This window comes from Schistocerca americana, chromosome 1 (genome assembly GCF_021461395.2).
Source record: "Schistocerca americana isolate TAMUIC-IGC-003095 chromosome 1, iqSchAmer2.1, whole genome shotgun sequence".
Taxonomy (NCBI): Eukaryota; Metazoa; Arthropoda; class Insecta; order Orthoptera; family Acrididae; genus Schistocerca; species Schistocerca americana.
In genome coordinates, this window is record NC_060119.1 from 971575671 (window position 1) to 971594497 (window position 18827).

The following is an 18827-nucleotide window of genomic DNA, read 5'->3' on the forward strand; positions in this document are numbered from 1 at the left end:
TCGATACGGGAGCTGTCATTTCTGGAAATGTTCTTATTGGGTCGTTTATATACACGCTGTTTCACGGCGTACCTCCAATTCAGTTACTTAAATACAGTATAACGCCATTTGTCTTCTATTTTCATCATTATGACAACCATGTGATCAAATGCTTTTACAGTTTTCATAGTTTCGCTCATGTACTCCAATATAGAGGTTGATATTATGAGGTGTGGGCGTCTGAATCTACTTAAACGTTTAGTAAAGTTCGATGACTGCTTAAACCTTGTTATCATAGCAATGGAAGACCCTGCTTTGTAAATCTGTTCATTTCTTTGCCTTTCTACAGGCACGCATCAGTTTTATGTGACAGTCGGAGCGAATGATTTGTTTATATGTTTATGACACACCTACCATCTAGTGGTGCGCTGTCCACCGATATGTGTCATTTTTATGAATGACATGTGTCCTGAAAACCCAATGGTACTTACGAATAACCTTGTACTTATTGTTTTTCAGTAATTTCAGCTGATTTCGAAGCCAACTAGCGTCAACACCAGTCACCTGCATATGACAACAAAATCGTCTCCCAAAGGCTACCTTCTGAGCTTAACCGATTTGATATTAATATTCATAGTGCCAAGTTCCGAAATAGTATTTCGTTTTCTCCACTAGTCAGTTTCAAAGGCTGCTCAAAATCGTAACACAACACGCACTTGCCATAATAATAAAAATAAATCCCCCTGATATTGAAGGCTTCAAACTTTGATACGTGTTGTGGAAGTAAATTAAACAGAGACTGAAAACAGTAAACATAATGCTGCACTCACTATACAGTGGTTTGAGAATAAAACCATTTGGTATTGATATGGGCTGTAACTAGAGGAAAACGAACAACACAAAAGTAATAGGAAGTGTACAGCTGTTTTCCATTTCCAGTAGTTAAAAAGATGACTTTTATAAACTTTTCTCACACTTCGAAGTAGATTATACTGTCTCAGAAGAAGCAGAGAGCATCGTGGTGTAGTGGTTATGATACTAAACTGTTGAATGGAGGATCATGAATTCAAAAGTCATCTGGACTGTGAAGTTTTAATTTCTATATTCGGTTAGAGTACATTCTAGAAGTATCCACAAATGTCAAGAATCATTGTACTGGAATGTTCTGTAGCCGTATATACAGGGTGTTACAAAAAGGTACGACCAAACTTTCAGGAAACATTCCTCACACACAAATAAAGAAAAGATGTTATGTGGACATGGGTCCGGAAACGCTTAATTTCCATGTTAGAGCTCATTTTAGTTTCGTCAGTATGTACTGTACTTCCTCGATTCACCGCCAGTTGGTCCAATTGAAGGAAGGTAATGTTGACTTCGGTGCTTGTGTTGACATGCGACTCATTGCTCTACAGTACTAGCATCAAGCACATCGGTACGTTGCATCAACAGGTTAGTGTTCATCACCAACGTGGTTTTGCAGTCAGTGCAATGTTTACAAATGCGGAGTTGGCAGATGCCCATTTGATGTATGGATTAGCACGGGGCAATAGCCGTGGCGCGGTACGTTTGTATCGAGACAGATTTCCAGAACGAAGGTGTCCAGACAGGAAGACGTTCGAAGCAATTGATCGGCGTCTTAGGGAGCACGCATCATTCCAGCCTATGACTCGCGACTGGGGAAGACCTAGAACGACGAGGACACCTGCAATGGACGAGGCAATTCTTCGTGCAGTTGACGATAACCCTAATGTTGCTGCTGTACGAGGTTACGTTGACCACGTCACTGTATGGAGAGTGCTACGAGAGAACCAGTTGTTTCCGTACCATGTACAACGTGTGCAGGCACTATCAGCAGCTGATTGGCTTCCACGAGTACACTTCTGCGAGTGGTTCACCCACCAATGTGTCAATCCTCATTTCAGTGCAAATGTTCTCTTTACAGATGAGGCTTCATTCCAACGTGATCAAATTGTAAATTTTCACAATCAACATGTGTGGGCTGACGAGAATCCGCACGCAATTGTGCAATCACGTCATCAACATAGATTTTCTGTGAATATTTGGGCAGGCATTGTTGGTGATGTCTTGATTGGGCCCCACGTTCTTCCACCTACGCTCAATGGAGCACGTTATCATGATTTCATACGGGATACTCTTCCTGTGCTGCTAGAACATGTGCCTTTACAAATACGACACAACTTGTGGTTCATGCACGATGGAGCTCCTGCACATTTCAGTCGAAGTGTTCGTACGCTTCTCAACAACAGATTCGGTGACCGATGGATTGGTAGAGGTGGACCAATTACATGGTCTCCACGCTCTCCTGACCTCAACCCTCTTGACTTTCATTTATGGGTGCATTTGAAAGCTCTTGTCTACGCAACCCCGGCACCACATGTAGAGACTATTCGTGCTCGTATTGTGGACGGCTGTGATACAATACGCCATTCTCCAGGGCTGCATCAGAGCATCAGGGATTCCATGCGACGGAGGATGGATGCATGTATCCTCGCTAACGGAGGACATTTTGAACATTTCCTGTAACAAAGTGTTTGAAGTCACGCTGGTACGTCCTGTTGCTGTGTGTTTCCATTCCACGATTCATGTGATTTGAAGAGAAGTAATAAAATGAGCTCTAACATGGAAAGTAAGCGTTTCCGGACACATGTCCACATAACATATTTTCTTTCTTTGTGTGTGAGGAATGTTTCCTGAAAGTTTGGCCGTACCTTTTTGTAATACCCTGTACACTGTATGTGTTCTGGCTGGAGGCACATCGCTCTGCGCTCTTGTATGTGCAAGTGCTGAATAAACCTTCGTTAAGTGAAGATAGTGTTCGTCATTCATCTAATTATACCTTCTTCTACGTGACAATATTATAACATTAATTTCAAGATCTTTTTGATGTGTAACCGAACTACAGATTTTAGATATATCGATGAATGTCTCTATTGATTTATGCAAAAGTTCCTTCAGTAACATAGCGATTTTGGTGTGTTCTAGAATTATTGATGAATGAATATTTTATAAGTTACTTCGTTATTTCCTCCTCATCTACATCATGATCAAGAGCAAAATTCATCTTTAATGTAAAGCGCTACATCAGCAAGATTAATATAATTTGAATCTTAATTATTTCTTCGTTTCTACAGTTCCTGTGTCGGGCAACTTCACCTCTGAAACTGATTCTGATGCGGAGATCGTTGGACCGGAGGAGCTTTACTATGAGGAAGAAGAAATCGTCTCTGAGCATCTCGAAACGGGTAACTTTTGATTTAAGCAAAACAGAGAATGATTACGAGCACTTCCACTCTCATAACTATGTATCTGAGTCTCCCATAAAACTACTTTTATACCTTCTAGTCCCACCTGTGGTCTAGAGATAGCGCCTTCGATTAATAGCCAAAACGTTCTCCGCCCCGGGTTCGAAACCTGTCATTGCATATACGAAGGTTGACTGAAAAGTAATGCCTACACCTTCGTAACTCTTCCACAGTTTGCAGCATTGGTATGCGACAGGTACTCACTTGTCCCATAGCCTCTTCTCTACAGCTCCAGTTGTCGGGAAGCCTTAGCATTGTACGGTTGTGTTGTAAAGTGTAAAGTACGGAACCCTGCGCAGACGGTCGGTCAATACGATTTGAGCTACGTGCAGTCATTGAATTCTTGACAGCAGAAGGTGTCACCCCAAAGGAGATTCCTCAGAGAATGAAAGCAGTTTATGGTAATTGTGTTTACGGGAGTACTGTGAGTCGTTGGGCGAGTAACTTTAAAGATGCTGAGGCAAGAATATCTTACCTGCATGACAAACAAAGAGTTGGACGCCCTGTGACAGCAAGCACCGTCCTATCACTCAGACAGAAATTTCAGGCACAATCGGCATTTCACAAGAACATGTAGGTCACTTTATTCGTTTGCTTGCAAACCACTCACTTCACGTGCCACCACAGCAGAACTTCACAGACAGAATCTCACCACCGTACGGCATCCTCCATACAGTCCAGATTTAGTACCGTCTGACTTCCATCTGCTCCCGATAATGCTTCTGATGAAGACGTTGAGAGGGCTGTGAGACTCTGGTTGTGGAAACAGAGCGTCCACTTCCGTGGCGGCTTCAGAAAACTTGTTCATCATTGGCAGAAATGTATCCAACTGGCTGGTGATAATGTGGCAAAGAGAATATTGGTAATGATCACATTCTAAGGATTATTTCTGCGTTTGATGTACTAAATCATTCCCATCGAAACCCAATTAACGAAGGTGCAGGCATTACTTTTGATTCAACCGTCGTATTTTGATTAATAATCAGCACTGACGGCCGAAGGCTTCTTGGATCAGAAGTCACCCCCATTCTGCAAAGGCCTTGTTTAAGAGGGCGGAGGAGCGGACAAAGATTCAGGGAACTCTCTTGCCCTTGGGGTGGGAGACTGCCCCTGAAGGCGGAGAATCAACAATGATCAATGGCACTAGGATGCAGAAGGCAATGGAAACCACTGCATTGAAGACACACAACATGTATCCACAGGACACGTAGCCTGTCACTGAAAAAGTGTCATGATGATCTCTACATAGGCAAAAGATTCCGGAATAGTCCCCCATTCGGATCTCTAGGAGGGAACTCATGGTTCAAATGGCTCTGAGAACTATGACACTTAATTTCTGAGGTCATCAGTCCCCTAGAAGTTAGAACACACATCCATGTCCGAGGCAGGATTCGAGCCTGCGACCGTAGCGGTCGCGCGGTTCCGGACTTTAGCGCCTACAACCGCTCGGCCACTCCGGGCGACCTAGGAGGGAACTGCCAAGGGGGAAGTAACCATGGAAAAAGGACTGAATACCCAATGAAAGGATACCGATTTACGAGTCGGAGCGTGGCATGTCAGAAGCTTGAACGTGGGAGGGAAGCTATAAAATCTGAAAAGGGAAATGCAATGACTCAGACCTGATATATTAGAGGTCAGTGAAGTGAAGTAGAAAGAAGACAAGGGTTTCTGGTCACATGAATATACGGCTGTATCAACACCAGCATCAGAAAATGGTATAATGGGACCAGGATTCGTTATGAATAGGAAGGTGGAGCAGAAAGTTTATTACTGCGAACAGTACAGTGATAGGGTTGCTCTTACCATAATCGACAGGAAGCGAACACCGACAACGATAGCTCAGGTATACATGCCGACTTAGCAAGATGAAGACTAAGAGATAGAGAAAATATAAGAAAATATTGAAAGAGTAATACAGTCGGTAAAGGGAGATAAAAAGCTAATAGTCACGGGAGACGGGAATGCAGTTGTAGGGAAAGGAGTATAAGAAAAGATTACAGGAGAATATAGGATTGGTACAAGGAATGAGAGAGGAGAAAGACTCATTGAGTTCTGTAATACATTTCAGCTAGTAATACCGAATACTCTGTTCAAGACTCATATGAGGAGGAGGTATAACTTCGAAAAGGCCGGGTGATACGGAAAGATTTCAGTAGGATTATTTAGTGGTCAGACACAGATTCCGAAATTAGATACTGTATTCTAAGGCGTACACAGGAGCAGATGTAAAATCAGATCACAACGTAAAAGTGATGAAGAGTAGGCTGAAGTTGAAGAGATTGAGCAGGAAGAACCAATATGCAATGAAGTAGGATACGGAAATACTAACGAATGATGAGATGCGCTTGAAGTTCTATAAGGCTATAGATGCAGCAATATGAAACAGCTCAGTAGGCAGTACAACTGAAGAGGAATGGACATGTCTAAAAAGAGAAATCGCAGAAGTTGGAAAGAAAAACTTATTTGCAAGGAAGGTAACTGCGAAGAAATCATGGGTAACAGATGAAATACTTCAATTAATCGATAAAATACGGAAGTACAGAAATGTTAAGGGAACTTCAGGAACACAGAAATACAAGTCGCTGAGGAATGAAATACACTCCTGGAAATGGAAAAAAGAACACATTGACACCGGTGTGTCAGACCCACCATACTTGCTCCGGACACTGCGAGAGGGCTGTACAAGCAATGATCACACGCACGGCACAGCGGACACACCGGGAACCGCGATGTTGGCCGTCAAATGGCGCTAGCTGCGCAGCATTTGTGCACCGCCGCCGTCAGTGTCAGCCAGTTTGCCGTGGCATACGGAGCTCCATCGCAGTCTTTAACACTGGTAGCATGCCGCGACAGCGTGGACGTGAACCGTATGTGCAGTTGACGGACTTTGATCGAGGGCGTATAGTGGGCATGCGGGAGGCCGGGTGGACGTACCGCCGAATTGCTCAACACGTGGGGCGTGAGGTCTCCACAGTACATCGATGTTGTCGCCAGTGGTCGGCGGAAGGTGCACGTGCCCGTCGACCTGGGACCGGACCGCAGCGACGCACGGATGCACGCCAAGACCGTAGGATCCTACGCAGCGCCGTAGGGGACCGCACCGCCACTTCCCAGCAAATTAGGGACACTGTTGCTCCTGGAGTATCGGCGAGGACCATTCGCAACCGTCTCCATGAAGCTGGGCTACGGTCCCGCACACCGTTAGGCCGTCTTCCGCTCACGCCCCAACATCGTGTGGCCCGCCTCCAGTGGTGTCGCGACAGGCGTGAATGGAGGGACGAATGGAGACGTGTCGTCTTCAGCGATGAGAGTCGCTTCTGCCTTGGTGCCAATGATGGTCGTATGCGTGTTTGGCGCCGTGCAGGTGAGCGCCACAATCAGGACTGCATACGACCGAGGCACACAGGGCCAACACCCGGCATCATGGTGTGGGGAGCGATCTCCTACACTGGCCGTACACCACTGGTGATCGTCGAGGGGACACTGAATAGTGCGAGGTACATCCAAACCGTCATCGAACCCATCGTTCTACCATTCCTAGACCGGCCAGGGAACTTGCTGTTCCAACAGGACAATGCACGTCCGCATGTATCCTGTGCCACCCAACGTGCTCTAGAAGGTGTAAGTCAACTACCCTGGCCAGCAATATCTCCGGATCTGTCCCCCATTGAGCATGTTTGGGACTGGATGAAGCGTCGTCTCACGCGGTCTGCACGTCCAGCACGAACGCTGGTCCAACTGAGGCGCCAGGTGGAAATGGCATTGCAAGCCATTCCACAGGACTGCAACCAGCATCTCTACGATCGTCTCCATGGGAGAATAGCAGCCTGCATTGCTGCGAAAGGTGGATATACACTGTACTAGTGCCGACATTGTGCATGCTCTGTTGCCTGTGTCTATGTGCCTGTGGTTCTGTCAGTGTGATCATGTGATGTATCTGACCCCAGGAATGTGTCAATAAAGTTTCCCCTTCCTGAGACAATGAATTCACGGTGTTCTTATTACAATTTCCAGGAGTGTATATAGGAAATGTAGGGAAGCTAAGACGAAATGGCCACATGAAAAATGTGAAGAAATGACTGTCAGGACTGACTCAGCATATAGGAAAATCAAAACAACCTTCGGGGAAATTAAAAGCAAGGGTGGTAACATTAAGAGTGCATCGGGAATTCCTCTGTTAAATTCAGAGGACGGAGCAGACAGGTGGAAAGACCACATTGATGGTCTCTCTGAAGGAAAAGGGGGGGGGGGAAGAGTTGTCTGATGTGGTAGAACAAGAAACGGAAGTCCATTTATAGGAGACAGGAATTCCGGTGTTAGAATAAGAATTTAAGAGTGCTTTGGAGGACTTACGATGAAATAAAGCAGAAGGGATAAATAACATTCCATCAGAATTTCTAAAATCATTGGGGGAAATGGCAACAAAGCGACTATTGGCGTTGGTGTGCAGAATGTATGAGTCTGGCGACATAGCATCGGTCTTCCGTAAAAATGTCATCCACACAATTCCTAAAACTACAAGAGCTGACAAGTGCAAGAATTATTGCACAATCAGTATAACAGCTCATGCTTCCTAACTGCTAACAAGAATATATAGAGAAGAATGGAAAAGAAACTTGAGGATATGTTAGACGACGATCAGTTTGGCTTTAGGAAAGGTAAAGGCACCAGAGAGGCAAATCTGACGTTGTGGTTGATAATAGAAGCAAGAATAAAGCAAGCTCGAGACACGTTCACAGGATTTGTCAACCTGGAAAAAGCGTTGGACAATGTAAAATCGAGCAAAATGTTCAAAATTCTGCGAGAAATAGGGGTAAGCTGTAGGGAGAGACGGATAATATGTACAATGTACCAGAGTCAAGAGGGAATAATAAAAGTGGACAACCAGGAACGAAGTTCTCGGATTAAAATTGGGGGTAAGACAGAGGTATAGCCATTGCCCCTATTGTTCAATCTACACATAGAAGAAAAAAATGGTTCAGGGGTGGGACTGAAATTCAAGGTGAAAGGATATCAATGATTGATTCGCTGATGACATTACTATCCTGAGTGAAAGTGAAGAAGAGTTACATGATCTCCTGAATGAAATGAACATTCTAATGAATACAGAATATGGATTCAAAGGGAACTGGGAAAGACGAAAGTAATGTGAAGCAGCAGAAAAGATGACAGCGAGTATCTTAATATCAAAATTGAAGGTCACGAATTGGATGTAGTTAAAGAATTCTACTACCTAGGCAGCAAAATAACCAACGCGGGACGCAGCAAGGAGGACATCAAAAGCAGGCTAGCAATGGTGAAAAGGGCAATCCTTGCTAAGAGAACAGAAGTATCAACAAAGGCTTTAATTTCTGGAAGACATTTCTAAGAATGTACGTTTGGAGCACAGCATTGTATGGTGGTGAAACATGGACTGTTGGAAAACCGGAACAGAAGAGAATCGAGGCATCTGATACGTGGTGTTACGTACGAATGTTGAAAATTAGTAGAATGGGTAAGGTAAGGAATGAGGTATTGTGCGGAATCGGGGACGAAAGGAGTATGAGGAAAACACTGACAAGGAGAAGGGACAGGATGATAGAACATCTGTTAAGATATCAAAGAACAACTTCCATGATACCAGAGGGAGCTGCAGAGGGCAAAAACGTAGAGGATGACAGAAATTGGAATACATCCAGCAAATAAATGAGGACGTAGGTTGCATGTTCTACTCTGAGATGTAGAGGAATTCGTGTCAGGCCTCATCAAATCAGTAAGAAGACTGATGATTCAAGATAAAAAAGAAAATATCGACTAAGTAAATGTAATTCCCTGTCCTCAATCAAAGAACACTATTCAGTTTGTCCTATTACTTCTGGTGGCACCATGCAGTTTATTTAAGCTCTTTCAAATTTTTATTGTATGAATGATACGTTAGCAAAGTAAGCAGAGATTTAAAGGAATATTATTTGTCTTCACTTCATATCCTTATTCATTATTCAGAGAAAATGCATAAAAATCACAAGCAAAATTTTGAAAGCCCTCACAGACAGTGGTAGTTGGGATGTATGTGTATGTGTACCGAATTCCAGTTAATTTCTTCTGGATTTTGTCTATTCATGTACCTTTATGACAAGATCAGTTCAATTTAAATATGTCTAAGCTGTAACAAAGGTCAGTAGTGTGATCGGAGGTACCTTGAGAAGAGTACTGATCAATGAGTAAATGACTCTGAAATACAGTTTACTACTGAAGCAAACATATAATGACGACGGAGTCAACAAATTTCAACACTTACACATTGGTGAGTGACAATCTTACCAGCACTCATGTCAGCAGTTTCAGAACCTGTAAATATAGTACATAGACGGTGACTTCTTCATAGTGGGGCTCTAACAGAATATCACTACTGCACATTCCTCATAAACCATATTAAAATACGTCAACGAATTCTATGGTAGGACTGTTTTGAACGCAGTCATAAAAGCGATCCGGTCGTACTTAGCTAGTTAGTTGATTGTGTAAGTTAATACTGGAGGCGTGCATCAACTGAAGGTAGCCAGGAAGCATGATTAGAGGTATCTTTAGACGGACAGATGCCGTGAAGAAGACAGGAACACTACTACTGTTACTTTCAGTGCTACATTCTAGAATTAGTGACAACTGAATCTTCTATAGATAACATCGTTTCCCCACAGCTACTGGTTCTCTCATCAACATCTGTCTCATAACCTAACTTCTACTAGTACTTTCATTTTTACGTCCTAGAATTGTTTATGAACGATTATTGTATAAGTAGTCAAACAATCGCAAATCCAGTATGGAATGTAACAATATTATGAAAAGGAAAGAGTCCGCTCACCACATAGAAAGATGCTTAGTCACAGATAGGCACACCAAAAAGACTATCACGAATAAAGCCTTCGGCCACAGAGGCATTCATGAACAATACACACACACACACACACACACACACACACACAAACACACACACACACACAGAAAGAGAGAGAGACATGCACACACACACAAACACAATTCACATGCATGACTGCAGTCTCAGGTAGCTGAAACAACACTGCGAGCAGCAGCACCAGTGCGCGATGGGAGTGGCGACTGGGTGGGGTAAGGAGGATGATGGGGTGGCGGCAATGGATAGCGATAGTGTGGTGGGGATGGTGGGCAGTGAAGTGCTGTAGGTTAGACAGTGGGCAGGGGAGAGGTGGTGAGGGGGGAGTACAGGAAAAGGAGAGAAATAAAAACACTGAGTGTGATGGTAGAATGATGGCTGTGTAGTGTTGGGATGTGAACAGGGAAGGGGCTGGATGGGTGAGGACAGTGACTAACAAAGGTTGAGGCGAGGAGGATTATGGGAATGTTGGATGTATTGAAGGGAGAATTCCCACCTGCGCCATTCAGAAAAGCTGGTGTTGGTGAGAAGGATTCATAAGGCACAGGCTGTGAGGCAGTCATTGAAGTAAAGGAAGTCATGCTTGGCAACGTGTTCAGCAACAGGATGGTCCACTTGTTTCTTGGCCACAGTTTTTTGGTGGCCATTCATGGAGACAGAGAACTTGTTGGTTGCTACTCTCACACAGAATGCAACACAGTGGTTGCAGCTTAGCTGGTAGATCACATGACAGGTTTCACAGGTGACCCTGCCTTTGATGGGATAGGTAATGTTCGTGACCAGACTGAAGTAGGCGGTGGTGGGAGGATGTATGGGCAGGTCTTGCATCTAGACCCATTACAGGGGTATGAGGCATGAGGTAAGGGGTCAGGAGCAAGGGTTGTGTAAGGATAGACGAGTATATTGTGTAGGTTCAGTGGACAGCAGAATACCACTGTGGGAGGGGTGGGAAGGTTGGTGGGCAGGACATTTCTCATTTCAGGGTATGACAAAAGGAAGTCGAAACCCTGGTGGTGAATGCAATTCAGTTGCTCCAGTCCTAGGTGGTACCGAGTTATGAGGGGAATGCTTCCTTGTGGCTGTACAGTGGGACTTTCGGAGGTGGTGGAAGACTGGACAAATAAGCCACAGGAGAGTTGTTTTTGTACAAGGTTTGGAGGATAATTGCAGTTTGTGAAGGCTTCAGTGAAACCTTCAGTCTATTTCAAGAGGGGCCGCTCATCACAGCAGATGCGATGACCACAGGTGGCTAGGCTGTACAGAAGGGACTGCTTGGTATGGAACAGGTGGCAGCTGTCAAAGTGGAGGTATTGCTGGTAGTTGGTAGGTTCGATATGGACAGAGGTAAGCATCTAGGAAGGTTCACTGTTGGCTTGACTAGAACCAGATGAAGCAAATGGGGAAGAAGTTGTTGAGGTTCTGGAGGAATGTGGATAGGGTGTCCTCACCCTCAATCCTGACCGCAAACGTGTCATGAATGAATCTGAACCATTTGAGGCGTTTATAATTCTGGATTTTTAGTAAGGATTCCTCTACATGGCCCATCAATCGGTTGGCACAGTATGGTGCAATGCGGGTGCCCAAAGCCACACCTCAGATTTGCTTATAGTTAATGCCTTCAAAAGAGAAGTAATGCTGGGTGAGGATTTAGTGGTTAATAGGGACTAGTAAGGAGGTTATTGGCTTGGAATCCGTTGGGCATTGGGAAAGGTAGTGTTCAATAGCAGTAAGGCCATAGGCATTAGGAATGTTAGCGTAAAGGGAGATGGCATCAGTAGTGTCAAGCAGGGCACCATGTCATAAAGGGACAGGAACTGTTGAGAGTCGGTAGAGGAAATGTTTGGTATCTTTTATAAAGGGGAGTAGGTTCCAGGTAATCGGTTGAAGGTTAATAAGAGCAGAGATTATCTCAGCAGGGGCACAGTAACGAGCCACAATGGGGCATCCTGGTTGGGTAGGTTTATGGGCTTTACAAAGCATGTAGAAGGTAGGAGTCTGGGGAGTGGTAGGGGTGAGTAGGGAGATTGACTCCAGGAAGAGGTTCAAGGATGGGCCTAAAGATTTGATTAGCGATTGGAGATCCTGCTGGACCTCTGAAGTGGGGTCACTGTGACAAGGTTTGTAGGTGGAGGTATCTGACAGCTGGTGGAGTCCTTCTCCCAGGTAATCCTTGTGCTTCAAAATAATGGTGGTGGAGCACTTGTCTTCAGGTAGGATTATAAGGTTGGGATCAGTTTTTAGATGGTGGACTGCAGTTCTTTCTGCAGATGTAAGGTTAGTTGGCATGTTGAGGCTTTTGGAGAATCATGGCGAGACAAGGTTCACGTTAAGAAATTCTGGAAAGTTAAGAAGGAGGAGTGAACTAAGTTAGACAGGGTTTAATACTGGTCTTTGGTTGAGACTGATTGGTAAGGTGTCGGCGAAAAAGTGTTTCCACTTTCAGGACTGGGAGAAGGAGAGAAGATCTTTAACAAGTCCTGCGTGATTCAATTTGCGAGTGATGCAAAAGGTGAGGTCTTTGGAAAGGACTGATGTTTGTGTGGGTCTAAGGCTTCTGGAGGAAAGGTTCATGAGTGTGTTTCGGATATGTTTAGGTTCAGGATTCTGTGTGGTGTTGGGAGGAGATTTGGAGGGTGGAGTAAATGTAGTAGGTCTGTGAGGCAGGGTTTTTCAGCTATCACTAGACATGGGGGAGGTTTGGATGGTGTTTTAGAAGTGGTGGACAGTGGTACTCCAAGGCGGAAATCTAAAGTGAGCAGGATGGAGGGCTTTTTGAGCCGGCATTTTGCATGTTGCTCAAGTTCTTGCCAGGCAAGGGTTCCAATGTGTATACGCTGTCCACCAAAGGTACACAATATATGCATCCATCTGTACACAACTCCTGCTCCCAATTCCTTACCTTATGGCTCTTTCCCTTGTAATAGACCTAGATGCAAGACCTGTCCCATACATCCTCCCACCACCACCAACTTCAGTCTGGTTACAAACCTCACCTGTCCCAACAAAGGCAAGGCTACCTGTGAAACCAGTCGAGTGATCTACAAGCTAAGCTGCTACCACTGTGCTGCATTCTGTGTGGGCATGGCAACCAACAATGTGCCTGTCTGCATAAATGGTCACCAAAAAACTGTGGGCGAGAAAGAAGTGGACCACCTTGTTGCTGAACACTCTGCCAAACATGACATCCTTCATTTCAATGTTTGCTTCAAGCGCATGCCATGTGGAGTCTTCTCACAGACACCAGCTTTACTGAACTGCGCAGGTGGAAACTCTCCCTGCAATATAGCCTACGTTCCTGTAACCTTCCTGGCCTCAATCTTCGTTAGTCTCTGTCCTCACTCATCCAGCCCCTTCCCTGTTCCCATTCCAACACTATGCAGCTATCAGTCCACCATTACACTCAGTGCTCTTACTTGCCTCCTTTTCCACTGCTTCCACCCCTCCCCATCTCTCCCCTGCGCTCCATCTAACCTGCAGCACTTCACTGTCCACCACCCTTCCATACTGTCCCTCCCCCTCCCTGCCCCAGCCTCCTCCTCACCCGCACCCAGTCGCCATACCCACCATGCACTGGCGCTGCTGCTCACAGTGTGGATTCATTTGCCTGATACTACAGTTTTGTGTATGACATGTGTTTGCGCGCGCGCGCGTGTGTGTGTGTGTGTGTGTGTGTGTGTGTGTGTGTGTGTGTGTGTGTGTGTGTGTTTGGGTTTGTGTTTGTGTATGTGCATGTGCGTGCAAGTGTGTGCGAGTGTGTGCGAGTATGTGTGTGTTTCTACATCTATTGTTTAAAGGCCGCAAGCTCTATTTGTGACAGTCTTTTTGTTGTACCTGTCTGTGACTCAGCATCTCCGCTATATGGTGAGTGGCAACTTTCCTTTTCACACTATTATGGTATAAGTAACATCGTTATGTCATATCTATTGCTATCCCATCATCAGCTCTATAACCAAACAACAAGTTTAATACAAAACGCCACATTCGGAAAGAAAATAGGTGTAATAGTATTTTCAGTGTTACATTTCCTAAAAATCACTTTCTCTTAGGTATCTAAAGTAATAAACAGTAGAGGTTGAGCTACGAGACTGCTGATGGAAAGTAGTTAATGGGTCCTGCTGCAGCACGCCTGTACTATTTTAAACTATAATGCCATTATTGTAGTGCAGCTAGCATAAGCACCGGTTAATTCGAGAACTTGCCACACGATGTGCTATAAATGAGACAGTGTATGATTTTAGTCTCACGGACTCTTACAGTGTGAAGCCACTGAAAACGTTTCTCTTCATTCTTCCACCATATCGAATATATTAACAAATCAAGAAGTATGGAGCAATGTACAAACTGCGTATCACAGATACGAGGAGCATGGATGCAGTTACAGGTGGAAAAATCAGCAGTCAGTGAGAAACAACTTGCATTTATTATTAGAACTGAACTAATCTCCGTCCGAACAGGCCTCAGATGGCACAAGGGCACCGACCGAACACCAAGTCATCCACAGCCAACAGGCGTCGCTGGATGCAGATATGGAGGGCCATCTATCATGACAGGAATTGCTACTCCCCACCAAATTAGCTCCTCCTCTGACCACGGCAGGTATGAGTGGACCCTGCTTGCCAACTACGCTTTGCTGACTAAGATGGTGGTGAAGCCTGACAGTGGTTAACTTCGTTGATCGCATGGGGTCCAGTGTTACCACTGCAGCAAGGCTGTTGGCAGGAGACCTTGTATGGAACTAAATATAATGTGAAAAGAGCAGCTAATTGAAAAAAGTCGTTGGTCTGCATACGATGATAAATACAACGTACGCCCAATCTCATCCTATTCCTGCGTTGTGGTCCACATAGGATGATAACGCATGAATGTCACAAATTCCCTAATTAGGACTTCTCTTTCGAACCAACTGTTACACCCCGATTCTGCCCTAAACTGCGATACTAAACTATACTGAAGAGCCATAGAATCTGGTACACCTGTCTAATATCATGTAGCGCCACCGCGAGCACGGAGAAGTGCCGTAACACGACATGGCATGGTCTCGACTAATGTGTGAAGTGACGTTGGACGAAACTGACACAATGAAATCTGCAGGGTTCTCCATAAATCTGAGAGTACGAGGGGGTGGAGATCTCTTCTGAACAGCACATTGCAAAGCATCTCACATATACTCAATAACGTTCATGTCTGGGGAGTTTGGTGGGCAGCAGAAGTGTTTGAAAACAGAAGAGTGTTCCTGAACCCACTCTGTAGCAACTCTGGACGTGTGGAGTATTCGATTGTCCTGCTGAAATGGCCCAAGTCCGTCGGAATTCACAATGGACACGAATGGATGCAGGTGATCAAATAGGATGCTTATGTAAGCGTCACATGTCAGAGTCGTATCAAGACATAGCAGGGGTCCCATATGACTCCGACTGCACACGCCCCACACCTTTAAAGAGTCTCCGCCATTTTGAACAGCAGCTGACATGCAGGATCCATGGATTCATGAGTTTGTCTCCATACCTGTACAGGTCCAGGTGAGTCCAGGTGAGGCGTACTTCTGCTCCGAAAGCCCATATCGATGATGTTTCGTCGAATGGTTCGCACGCTGACACTTGTTGGTGGCCCAGCATTAGAATCTGCTGTAATTTGTGGAAGCGTTGCATTTCTGTCACGTTCTTGCAGTTTTCAGGCCGCAGTGATGTCGAGATGCTGTGTCCCATCACTTGTTAGCCGACTATAAGACCACGTTCAACCTCACTTAAATCCTGATAATCTGCCATTGTAACAGTAGTAACCTATCTAACCACTGTACCAGACACCTGTTGTCTGGTATAGGCGTTGCCGACCGCAGCGCCGTGTTCTGCCTGTTTACATACCTCTGTATTTGAATAAGCACGCCTATATCAGTTTCATTGGCGCTTCAGTGTAGATAAGGAAACAAAGTGAGCGTAGGAGCCTCCAAAGGAGGCACGAATACTCTCGTCCCACCATCATTGTTGATAAACACAATAAATAAAATAAATCAATAAAATTGTTGAAAATACAGCAAATTTGGCAGAAACGCCATTGCGATACCTTGAACGAAAAACTGGCTGTGTCCTTGTTCCGCACGCGCACACACACACACACACACACACACACACACACACACACACATTGTCAGACGCGCACACAAATCAAAATGTGCTGTGATTGAATCACAACTCATTTCAATTCAGCGCTATTAGAAAGCGAAAGTTAGTGAGTGATATTTAATAAATGGCTCAAATTGAAACGAATTTTTGCGAAAATGGCAGTTCCTAAAGGCGCAAATAATTCACAGTACTGTATTGTTAACACCAGTATCCGGTTTTTCTTTCTTATGGTAATAGTGAAACATTTTGTAAGTGGAAGGATGTATTATCGCTAATGGTTTTGAGACATTTGTTGGAAACAATCTATACTGAGGTTTGCAGTGAAATTTTCGGTTTGTATAGCTAAGCAATATTCTAAATGCAAATGCTAACGAACGCTGCTAGGTATTTCCACTGAAGGGAAAATAATACCAGAAGCGAGAAACACAGCACCCCAACAGTCACCCTCTCCAACCTTCGCGCGCTCTTATACCAATTCCTATTTCCACCATATTTCCAGTGAAGTTAAAATGTAAATATTTCTTTACTTAAACCAAATATAAATGTAACTGCTTAAGTGTTTAATTGCATAACAAAGATGAAATTGTTGAAAATAAAGAAAATTTTGCCAGAAACACCATTTCGAAACCTTTAACGTGACCGTGTCCAAGTTACATCGTTTAGCCTGTATAATTCTAATTAATTATAAGGCCAAAGTTAATGGAAACATTTTGGTGCGCTGTAAAGTAAAACATCTCTGCTGTAATCCTAATTCTTACGCGGATACGAAGATATAGAAAAGAATATGGTGGTTATTTTGCCATAAATCATCACTTCATGTACTTTCAGCGTGAACTGTCTAGTTTAGATCTCAGAAATCAAGTTACGAAGGCGTTTTTGTCATTGTTACTGTTGCTAAAGTCTGACCATCAATAGTTTTGCCACCACGATAGTTGTACTTATAACGTTTTACACAGTTCCCGCGACGGTGAACGTGAACGAGATACCCGTTGACGCCAATATGAAAGACGCCCGTGAGGAGCCCAGTGAGGAGGGAGGCAGCGTGGAGGTGGTGATCGGCGTGCTGACGGCGGTGATGCTGCTGCTGCTCGTCGTCTTCGTGGTGATCCTGGCGCTCAGCAGGAGGCACAAGATGCAGGCCGGCTCCTCGCCCACGCTGCTCAGGAACCCCTTCAGCGGAGTCACCCTCAACATGAAGGTGAGTTCGGAATGTGTTACTATTTTGTGGTCAGATGATTCTAATGTGATACAAGGAAGGGAAAATAACCAGACATAATAAAAAAAGTCGTAACGTAACTGTATAAAAAATAATTTTCTATTAAATACAGAATAAAAGCATAACAATTTTCTGATAGAAGTAATTTCCCGTTTTATTACTTCTTTCATGAGCGTCACTTCAGTTTCAGAACTTTAGCAATTATATGTTATTGACATTTCTGTGTGATTAATCGCTCCCCATTTTATTTATCTGGTGCTCTAACTTTTTTAAAATCCTGTTTATAAAACTGCAGTTATTTCTCGATTATCACTGACTTTCTGTTGGTAGCTATTATGAAGGTATCTGTTGACAGCAGACATATTTGGACTACAATAAAAACTAGTTTCGTTGGCTATTCGTGTATATTACTTTTTTGGGTTAAGTTATTACCAAATATCACAGTAAATTTGGGAAGAATCGATAAAAGTTTCCGCTGAAATCGTTAATTATGTGATCAGTGACAGACATTGCTTGTAAGGTGCACACTTAGTGACCAGCAACTCAAAAATGGTAGACATGTTGTAGTGACAGAAACATGCCGGAAAGCTCATTCAGTTGTAAAAAACATTTTCAATAAGTGATAGTGATATATTGATATATTCTTTTAGCTCTAAGCCTTCGTTGTCAAGTGAAACTGAAGTGACGCTCATGAAAGAAGTAATAAAACACTAAAGGTTATTGAAATCCTAAGGTTTACAAGATACAACTGTCAACATTTGCTGAATTTACGGATGATGTGAGTGTTTCTGGAAAAAAAGAACACTGTTGTAGTTTACTCTAGGGAATTGCAGCTGTTACGAATTGTAACGATGTATACACAGAGTTAGCGTGATTTTAAACTTTCCCGGTATTTTGAAATATTCTTGGGTTTATCCCAGTGGCGTTGTATATAGGGTGTACCATTACGACAACCCCAACTCCTGAATATCCGAGAGAATATTAGAAATTACTGATGTAGCTTCTGCAGTCGTTCAACCGCATTTTTGTATGACTTAAAAGCATCATAAACTTATTTGATGCATCTTACTCAGACGAATTATACAGGGTGTTTCAGAAGTGTTGGTCAATATTCGGCGATGTGACAGGAACGATCAATCGAAACAAAATAGTCAAGTAAATAAGGACTCTAAAACGCCTACGATTAGAAGAGTTGTGTTCAGAGTAGCGAAGATGAACAAGTGCTCATAGCTCTTAAGTTATGCATCTCAGAGCACATGTTTACTGGACGTTTTCTCCTTGTTTTGGTCCATACTACCACT

At 43.9% G+C, this 18827-nt stretch overlaps 1 protein-coding gene across 1 annotated transcript in view; it reads left to right on the forward strand.

The window, feature by feature from the left end:
- The window catches only part of LOC124548268 (discoidin domain-containing receptor tyrosine kinase B-like), a 302795-nt gene that overhangs the window by 223334 nt on the left and 60634 nt on the right, over positions 1-18827 (forward strand). The window contains exons 9-10 of the mRNA XM_047125163.1: positions 3132-3242; positions 17267-17508. Of these exons, the coding sequence (XP_046981119.1) occupies positions 3132-3242; positions 17267-17508 (353 nt within the window). The remainder of the gene's footprint in view (positions 1-3131; positions 3243-17266; positions 17509-18827) is intronic.